The sequence below is a fragment of the Apium graveolens genome, chromosome 4 (assembly GCF_009905375.1).
Source record: "Apium graveolens cultivar Ventura chromosome 4, ASM990537v1, whole genome shotgun sequence".
Lineage (NCBI taxonomy): Eukaryota > Viridiplantae > Streptophyta > Magnoliopsida > Apiales > Apiaceae > Apium > Apium graveolens.
Window position 1 is genome coordinate 245,437,655 of NC_133650.1, and position 10,763 is coordinate 245,448,417.

Consider the following 10,763-nt stretch of genomic DNA (forward strand, 5'->3'; position numbering starts at 1 on the left):
CATAAAATAAAAGCCAATTTGCGTTAGGTAAATATCAAAATTTAATATTTTAGTATTTTGATATTCTTGTACACCAATAAAATATTATTTCGCTTATTAATAAAAAATATAAATATCTTATAGGTTAAGGTCTAGAATTTGAGTTTTCATTCCCGATATCTAAAAATGTTTATATGTTACACTACTGAGAGAAGGCAAAAAAATTAAAAGGATATAAGAATTTCGAAAGCATGCGCAGGATCCTCACAAATTATAAACGAAAAACTAGTCAGTTTGATGAGCATAGTGCGCTGAGCATATGGTACGGGGTAGGGATATGTCATCATTAATATTTCGAAAAAATATATAAAAATATACCCGTAAAAATTAGAAAATACGAAAATATGCGTGACAAATTTTTTTAATCCACCCCAGCTTTGACCAGCTTTCAACTGACATGTTAATTGGATGCAATTATTCCACAAGGGGATTATATGTAATTGAGAATTTTTTTTTTATCGTAAATAACCCGCAGCCGCTACCTTTCGAGTGCGCATTGGGTAAACCCTACAGGCTCACGCAGAGAATTTTATATTTGTAATAACTTAGTTTGGATTACGAATGTAGGCCTTAATTTTTCAAAACAAAGATTAATTTAGAAAATTAAGTAGTGTGCAACTGAGCATCAGTTTCAATATTATCGCTCAAGATTTTAAGAGCATTTATTTTTAAGTTTACATTGAGATCGATCAACCAAATTGTTACCTAAATATGTTAGCAAAAAAATATTTTAAATAAATAAATATTTATGAATGTAATACAGGGAGTCAATGACCCAAAGGCAAAAAATTGAAGGACTACATCAACGTGAGTTGGTTAGAAAGTTTAATATATTTGTAATATTTCAAATTTATGACTAAGGATATTATTTAAATGAAAGTTTATTTATATTTCGGTAAGTTATAAATTTTATAGATTAATTTATAACAATATCTGTTTATAGTTATATAAATTTAAAATTTAACATAATAGCAAACCGAATATGTTTTCTTACAATATTATTTCAATAATTTATATGTTACAATAATTATTTTTATTTGTTGGTGAATTTGATAATTCAACTTTGGAAGGTTAAGTGCAGAGTCCAGACAGGACTATTAGCTACTACTTGGGCTCAAAAACGGATTAAACAGCAACCCGAACCAACGTGTTTTTAGAACGGTTGTCGGTGCACATATGAAGTTATGAGCCGACATTGCACAATGTCGCACTTCTCCATCAACTGTTGCTTGAAAGTTAAAGTTGTTGGCAATTTCTACATTATTTTGTCATCTTTAAAATCGTTTCCTTGCGGTATATAAACTTCTGATGGAGACCAAGCTAACACAACCTTAACTGAAGCTAATATGCACATCCCAATTCGGCAATTCCCATGTCTTTGGATCTAATGAAACGGCACATTAAAGACACGGTTGCTAAATCATAAATCTCTTCATTTAGCGTTTGGAAACATTAATTTCATTTCAAATCCGAGATTTCAATTCTAGAATTTGAAATCCAGAATTTCAATTCCAAATCTTTTGTTTGGATATTCAAGAAATTGAAATTCAACAAATTGAATTTTAAAATTTTGGTTTAAAATTTTTCTTAAAACTTGAATTTTTTTTTATTTTCTCGGAAAATTGAAATATTTATTTTATTTTATTTATTTCAAGATAAATTTCCGAGATAAAATTCCCAAAAGAAAATTTCGAAAAAATTTCTTGATGAAAAGGATCCCTTTAAACATTTCCTAGAAAGTTTTTCGTTCTAGAAAATTTTCCGAATAAACATTTTCATTCGGAAAAATTTCTCGGAAAAAAATTCCCGAGTTTTCGGGAAAAAAATTACTAAAAAAAATTCCGAGAAAAAATCCCGAGAATTGATTTTCGGGGAAAATATTTCCGAGATATGTTTCTCGGGAAAAAGTTCTCGAGAAAATTTCGCGAAACAAGTTGCTCGGGAAAAAATTGCTGAGAAATTTTCTCGGTAAAATTTTCCGAGAAAAGTTTCTCGAAAAAAATTTCCGGGAAAAGCTTCTCGAAAAAATTTCCGCAAAAAAAATTCAAGGGAAAAAGTTCCTGAGAAAAAATTATAGGGAAACAATTCCCGAAAAAACAATAGCGAGAAATATTCTCGGGAAAATTTTCCGAGAAAAGTCTCTCAAAAAAAATTCTCGAGAGAAAGATTCCCGAGAAAATGTTCTCCGAAAAAACTTCTTGAGAAAAAGTTCTCGGGAATATTTTCCGAGAAATGTTTCTCGAAAAAAAATCCCGCGAAAAATATTCCCGAGAAAATGTTCTCCGGAAAAAATTTCTGAGAAAATTCTCGGGAAAAAATTTCCGAGAAAAAGTTTTCAGAAAAAAATTCCCGAGGAAAAGTTCTCGGTAAAAAATTCCCGAGAAATAATTCTCGGGAAAAAAATTTCCGAGAAAAAGTTCTCGGAAAACAATTACCGAAAAAACAATACCGAGAAATATTCTCGGGAAAATTTTTCGAGAAAAGTCTCTCGAAAAAAGTTCTCGAGAAAAAGTTCTCGGAAAACAATTCCCGAAAAAACAATACCGAGAAATATTCTTGGAAAAATTTTCCGAGAAAAGTCTCTCGAAAAAAATTCCCGGGAGAGATTCCCGAGAAAATGTTCTCCGGAAAAACTTCCCGAGAAAAAGTTCTCGAAAAAAAATCCCGGAAAAAATATTCGCTAGAAAATGTTCTCCGGAAAAAATTCCCGAGAATTCTCGGGAAAAAATTTCCGAGAAAATTTTCGGGAAAAAATTTCCGAGAAAAAGTTCTCGGTAAAAAAATCCCGAGAAAAGGTTCTCGGGAAAAAATTTCCAAGAAAAAATTCTCTGAAAAAAAAATTCGGATAAAAGTTTATAAAAAAATTCTCGAGAAATAATTTTCGGAGAAAATTTCTGAGAGAAAAGTTTTCTGAAAAAAATTCTCAAAATTTATCTACAAAAAAAATTTTAAAAGTAATTTCGGTGAAAAAATTTCATTTAAAATGACATATATTTTGCAAGTATTTCAAATTCAAAATTTTAAACTTATTGTGTAATTGGGTTGTATTTGAACAAAATCGAATTCCAAATTCTTGGTATTTGCCAAATAGCAGATTTGATCAAATCTAGGATTTGAAATGAAATCCATGTATCCAAACGGGGCATCAAGAGATTTGAAATACATTTCATTCCGGAGCAAAATAAATTTCTATATAGTTGTTTCATAATAATTTTGACCGAATGCTGATTCAAAAACAAGATCTCTTCATCGTTCCTGTCTTTCAATTGCTCCCAGATGGACGACTTAAAAATGAGATCTGCAATGACACGACCTACAGTTCTACTAGAAGGTTATAGATAGGAAGTGAAAATATCTGGAATCCTGTGTCATATTTAGTAGTTTAATAAAATTTGAATGAACTTGAGAAATGAATAATATGTATGAATGAGGACCAAGAACATCATGGTACTCCTTGTTCTTTAAAGTCGGATATCCAAATGTTTACCTATAGAGATGTGGATCATCTTCATGTTTGTACTTGGTGTCTACAATTATCAAGAGAACCGTTACAGTGATCTAAATTATTTTAACAATGAACATATGGCTGGCCAATGTAAAACCTCTAGTGTTATTACACAGGCATCACTGTCCCTTAATCAGTCTAAAAAGTAACAACCCAAGAGGAGCAGTAACATGTGACAGTATATCAAGGGTGAATTAGAGGGATCCCATGTACTTGTGGCAATTAAGCAGCCCTCCATAGGCATGGACGACATTGTCAGCATGAGGGCCATGAATGCATATTCCACTTGTAAGAGCTTGTATTTGCACAATAATAACTAATAAGCTACAGAACAGAAAAAGTAAACAAGTTATATTACCGTCGTCATTCATCAAAGAGCATTGCAATTGGCCATTCCTTTAGCAAAGTTCAGCATTACATAAGCATGGTCTATTTTCGCATAAACTGCAAGCTACATCAACCTGAATTACATGGGAAACATATAAGAGAGAAACGAAAAAGAAAACTATTAATTACTCTAAAAAATAATAACAATAATAATAAAATAAAAGCACAAGACTTGCAACTTCTTTTGCCATAGTATACATGCAACTTTGCCCGTCATAATATTAGGTACTAGCTAGTAGACTCTCCCAAGTTTACTACGTTTTATCTCTGTTGTCATAGAACTGAATCATTGTTGTTGCCATTGAACTGAACCACAATTACCAATACGTTGGTTCTAATGAATCAATTTGTATTTGTATGAACTTAACCTGATACTCGTGCCTAAGCTTCAAGAAGGTTTGGATGCGAAATAATTGCTATGAACCAAATAAATATTTCCCTAACTAAAAATGTCTAAACAAGAGAATTTTGTACTTAGGTACAGGATATATGTGAACTCTACTTCACGTACGATCAGTAACCTACCCTTGTGAAGATCAACCTATAAAAGTAGCATATCAAATATCCAACCGTGGCCCAAGTGAGAACACTATTATAGATAACTGATAAGTAGTTTTTTCTTCTATAACCATTACTTTTAAATGTTATGTTTATTTTCAACCAATGAATAATAGTTATGACTTCCTATTCTCACTCTACATAACCTCCCCACTGAATTCTACTCTTCAACCTATTCCTGTTTTAGAAGTAGAATATTCAAACTATTTCTGAGAGCTTATATAGAATTTATCTCGCCATGTCATGAATCAAGGTACTACTAGTTTGTGCAAATCAATAACAAAATATATACTAAGGAAAAGAAGCAAACCTGCAGATCATATCCTCTCCAGCTCATCAGCAAGTATCTGATAACTCCCAGATTTTTTTTAAATCAAACCAAAAAAAAATTGAATGACTTCGTTTATCCATTGAAATAATGGTCTTACTAAAGGATTGGCATAAAAAAGTTAAAATCCATTGACTATTTAAATCCTGTTTTTTACATTAAAAGAAATTTAGGGAATAACATAAATTAGTATACAACTACACAATACATTGCATTTACATTAAATATCAACGAGCCTTCTTACGGGACCTGGATGTGAAACCGGATTGAGGTGAAGGGGAAAGCTCAACTGGTAATGGTGGAGTATCCAAATCTCCAGAAAGCATTCCCACAACCTCTTTCATAGAAGGCCTGTATGCAGGTAACTTTTGAAGGCAGAGAAGTGCTACTGTCAAGCAACGTAAAGCTTCCTCTGTGTTAAAAGATTTAATTGATTGATCAACGAGATCAAGAAGCTTCCCTGACCGTGCAAGGCGCCTCGCCCATGACAAAAGATTAGCGCGTTGGAATTCCGACAATGGGGATCCTGTAACTTGAAGCGGTCTCCGTCCTGATATGATAACTAACAACACTACCCCATAGCTATAAACATCACTCTTTTCAGACAGATCAACACAAGTGCTGCACTCAGGAGCAACATAACACACAGTTCCCCTCATGCTTGGCGTGCTACTAATGCCACCGCTTTTAGGGATCTCTCCACTTGCAGAGTCGTGACTATTCCGACGAGCTCGCCAAAGCTCGCCACTTAATCCATCTAGCCACCAATCAATACTACCTCTGCTACCCCTGCTTCTTCTCCTTTTCTTCTTCTTATCAGAATACATATCATCGTCATCCCTCTGCCACCATTCCTCTTCAGCTATGTTATCAGTCATATTCCCTTCTCTCTTCTTCTTTTTCTTTTTAGCTAGTTCCTCGCAATATTCCTCCCTCCACCACTCCCTTGCAGGTCTTCTCTTCTCTTTCTTTAAACTCTTCTCCTCGTCCAAAGACACCCACCAATCTAACGTTCTCCGACTCTTTTTCTTCTCAGGTTTCCTAATCACCCTGGAGCTCGAGTCACCTCCAACTAATCCAATCTTTGGTTGTTCCTTCTTAATCTCATTTCCGATCCATTCCGTTACATAATCCTTAACACGACTCGACTCAACCCCACCATTATCTTGCTTCCACCACCAATCTTTCCCCACACCACCCTTCTTATGCTTCCCATTCAATAATTCAGTCCCACTCAGCATATTATCCCCATCGAACTCCCTATTATCCAAACACTCCGAAGGAGACGCTCCCAACGACACATCCATCACTCCCTCCGGAGAAACCTCTCCAACCTTCACCCTAACAAAACCCTCCGGTGACTGCTCTGTAACCATACTAACCTCATCAAAAACATTATTCCCAACCACACTCTCCACCTCCTCTTCCATCCCCGACTCATTATCCTCATTAATAAACTCCTTCCTCACCTCAATTCCCTCCGTTTTAACGGTCGCAAGCCCAAAATCACCAATCTTAGCATTAAAATCACAATCCAACAGAATATTACTGGGCTTAATGTCTCCGTGAATCACCGGAGGATCACAAAAATGATGCAAATACTCTAACCCTTTAGCAACATCAATCGCAATCGAAAACCTAGTGTTCCACTCCTTGAGCTCACCACACCTCTTATGAAACAAACAATCTTGTAAACTACCATTCTCCATAAGCTCATAAACAAGCACCATACGACGACGTTTTCGATCAGACGAAAAACCAATAAGAGACAATACAAAACTAGAACTAAACTTAGAAGCTAAAAACAACTCGTTCTGAAACTCACGCTCACCTTGTAAAGACCCGGAGTCCATGACCTTGACGGCGACTTTAACGCCGTTAGTTAGGGTACCGTCATAGACGGAGCCAAAGCCGCCTTGGCCGAGACGACGAGAGGGGGAAAACGAGGCAGTTGCGCGGCGGAGAGATGCGTATGAGAAGCGACGAGGGGAAGTTGAGGTTGGAGAAGGGGAAGTGCGTTTGTGTTTGTGTGTGAATTTACGGAAGCAGAGAGTTAGAGCTATGAGGAAGGAGAAACCGATTGTGATCGGAGGGAGGAGGCTATTGTGTTGTGTTGCAGTGGGGATTGGGGTGGTTGGTGGGGGCGCCGGCGGTGGTGCCGGAAAGTGACGTGGCATGGTGAGGTCAAAGGAAATGAAATTGGGAAGTAAGGTTAGTTTTGTACTTGAGTGTACTTTTGTTATACTAAGTTCACAAGTTCCCAGAAATGTTACTAGTCGAGTTCGAATACCTCCTTGTACAGAGTACCTATATTCGAAAAGCACAAACGTTTAAATATGAAATATGTTCATTATTTTAAATAAACATGACGATTTAATGTTTTGTGTAATAAACACTAAATCCTGTGTATGTTTTATCTTTTATTTTATAATAATTTATTATATTTTTTTTGTTATAGTTGGGTTTATTTGGTGTTGAATCTGTTAAAATCATTTTTATGATATTTTTGATTATCGGGAAATTTTTCATCGAATCCGGGACGGTGTTAATTATTATAAAAATTCAACTTTCACGGTCAAAGATTGTTTATCCTTGGAGTGTTTACACTTTCGGCTTCGCATTTAGAATGTTTATAACTAGTATTTGTCATGTCGATAACTGGGCTACCAATTCACTAATCACATTTATGTGATTGATATTTATGAACACGGGGTTAATAATGATTTTATTGCCAAATGTTATGTTGCTATTTTCAGGGATATTGGTGTAGTTTGGATCGATTGTAATGTCTTTTGTTTCATTTCTAACTCAAGAATTTTAAATTATGTATATTAAACAATCAGAAAACAAATCATCTAATAATTTTTAGTATGTTATTTAATTTTCAACCTGATTGTATTGACAGTTGAGATTTGTGCCGACTGTATTATGTTCAAATTAATAAAAATTATTTTTTTGTAAAAAATTAAATTCAAATATGAATTATAAAATATAATATTTTTTCGTATTGGTTTAATTTGTGTGTATCATATTTTCGTGTTATGAATAAAATAATAATTTTTCAGATATGCACTATAAGTAAATCATAGTCATATATATATAATAGAATTACATAAATTTTATATGTATTTATATGTGTGTAAATAAATTTAAACACAATGTTAAGTTTAATTCGTGTGGTGTTTACCAAAATAAAATCTAAACACGATATTAAATTAGACATGTATTTTCATGTATTATGTATAAAAAAATGTCAAAAATACTTCAATTTTGAGGTAAAGTTGTCTAAAATTATCTTCATAAATTTAGCCATATTTATCGATTACACATGACACATATACGGTTTTTAATTTTTTAAAGTATACTCATGAATCTGGTCTTCATATTAACAAATCCCCATACGATTATTGTAATGCGTGTTGGCCCTTTATTCCCATTTATTGAAATCGTATTTTTAGAAGAATTGAAAATAATAAAGGAGAAATGCAAATTCAGAACACACGTCTTATATAAGTCCGCTTTGAGTTCTTGTAGACATATTGAATTTTGTAAGGAGGAAAATAGGTATTTTTGTATAAAAACCTAATTAAAAATATAAATAAAATTATCAACTTTTGTGTAATATTCGGTATCATGTACTTCCTATGATCCAATATATTGGACGTTTGATTAAAAAATTTCTAATACTTTTGATAATATAGTTATTGTGTACTTTTAATAATTTTAAAAATATAGTTAGGATAAATATTTTTTAATTTTATTTTTGAATGAAAATATAACATATATTTTACTTTAGGAAAATATAAAAATAAATTATTTTAGTTACAAATTTGAAATTACAATGACATGCGTGTAAAATGTCAAACGTGTGAATTATGGACAAGAGGAAGTAAATTATAGCGGATATACTAATAGTACTTATTTCAATAACTGGAGATCATAAATTTAATTACTGGTGCTTGTGATTAATCAAATAAAAAAAGGTTGATTGGAGAGTGCCAAACAACAAACGATCCATCAGTCACGTCGGTAACATTTGACTTCGTTTAGAAGAAGAAATCAACTCTCTAAATCCATGGTCTTTTTTTCCCATTATGCAAGTCAATCGCACATTGTTAGACTTCAACGTTTAAATAGATTTTATATTGTTTCCTTATGATGGTTTTAAATATATCAATTTAATTTAGTTTGTTTTATTCAATTTGGTGTAAAGTTATTTTTTTATCAATCTAAATGTGTTAAAATGACTCATATTTTAGGACAAGAGAACCGATCTAACTGGGATGATAAGAAATGGAAAAGGATTGAGAGGGGAGAGGAGGGAAGAGGAATCGAAGTTCAAACTGATCCGGATCCCAAAAATTCAAACCAGAGATTCATTCATACAATAAGATTAAGACCCAACTACTAGTTGTATTAAATTTAAATTTATAAAATCAAAATAGTGGTTGAAACTTGAATACCCTTCTCGGCCAAAAGCCAAAGCCAACCAACCAGTGTGTGGTAGGGTACATGTCACAGGAATTTCCGAAGGCATGCTTTTTGTCAAAAAGCATGTTCAAATGCCATGCCATCTATCAATTAAATATAATAAAATTTAATAAATAATTATTATATTAATATACAGTGAACTTAAATATAAAATTAAAATTAATTGACGGTAACAACTAAATACCATCATAATACTCATTTATATTAGTAACTTTTTAGATATTAAAATATATGTAAATATTTTAAAATTATATTTATTATTTCTAGAAATTTCTAATATTAAAATAATTATTAAAAAATAAAAAAAATTAGTAAAAAGGCATTAAAAAGGCATGTATGCCTAATTAACGTCTTCTCATGCCCATGCCGCTGTGCCCTAGCTGTAGGGGAGGGGATTGCTGCACTTGCACTTTCAAAAATAAAACAATTTTATTTTCAATCATTTTCAAATTACCAGACATCACAAAAAATATAGTATAAATAAATAGGAGAGAAAAAAGATAGTGTAAACAAATGAACATTACAATAGTGTCAGCCTTGTTTTTAAACTCCTCGAATCTTACTTCCGATCTTTGCTAAACATTTAACCGCGAAAGGAAAATAAGGAACACTACTTTTCCTATTTTTGGTGTAGCAGAGCCAAAAAAAAGAGAAATGCAAAGATACAGACAGAGAACTAGATGCCACCAACTTTTTTAAAGTTGCAACTTGCAACTCAGCTTTCTACAACTTCTTGTCAGCATACGCCGTAACAGCAACCTCTCCCTCTTTACTACTATCATTATCATCCCTTTTATATGGTACTAACTTAACTGCACCTACTTTTAAAAAAAAATTATTCGTGTCAGACAGACTAATATTATCTATCTATGTTGAAAAACAATTTCATATGATCGGAAATTCCTGAAACAAATCTTAAAATAGTGACGGAGCTGAAAAATTTTACTTGAGGGTAGATAGATACTCAGGAGGAGCTGTTTCAGTTCAAAATTCCGGGTTCAGGTGATTGTGTAAGTGTGAAGCCAGAAGTAAAAGTGGTTAAAGGAAGGGGGGTTAATCTGAGGAAAGGAAAAGTTCTAAAGAAATTTGTGGACTTGGACCATATACATCTGATATAGAATCTCCTAAATCTTAATACAACGTGCACTCAACAATTAATGGAGTGGTTTGGTACTACAATGCCAAAACATCTTTGACTATGTTCACCATGATACTCCAAACCAAAACAAAACAGCACAGCAAAAGCCAAAATGTGTAATAAGAATAATTAGAAAAATGATGAATAAATTAACAGAATGTTACTTCTTAATAAACCCCTAAACCAAGGGGTAAATATGGAGTCCAAATTTTATGCTCCTATCTCTGTATCTTTAAATCTACCTACTTGAATTGGTGATTTAATTTCAGTTGGTTTTCTTTTCATACTTTTCCTCAAGGTTTTGAACTACATATTCA

General features: G+C 32.9%; 1 protein-coding gene across 1 annotated transcript; it reads right to left on the minus strand.

Annotated features, from left to right (window-relative positions):
• Window positions 1-4,924: 4,924 nt before the first annotated feature.
• On the minus strand, window positions 4,925-7,114 carry LOC141720769 (receptor-like serine/threonine-protein kinase At4g25390). The gene has a single exon (XM_074523378.1). The coding sequence runs from the start codon at window positions 6,992-6,994 to the stop codon at window positions 5,045-5,047; it is 1,950 nt and encodes a 649-aa protein (XP_074379479.1). The 5' UTR covers window positions 6,995-7,114; the 3' UTR covers window positions 4,925-5,044.
• Between the last annotated feature and the right edge of the window lie 3,649 nt (window positions 7,115-10,763).

Coding starts and splice junctions, on each gene's coding strand:
- LOC141720769 (XM_074523378.1), bottom strand. CDS start 6,994: ATGCCACGTCACTTTCCGGCACCACCGCCGGCGCCCCCACCAACCACC.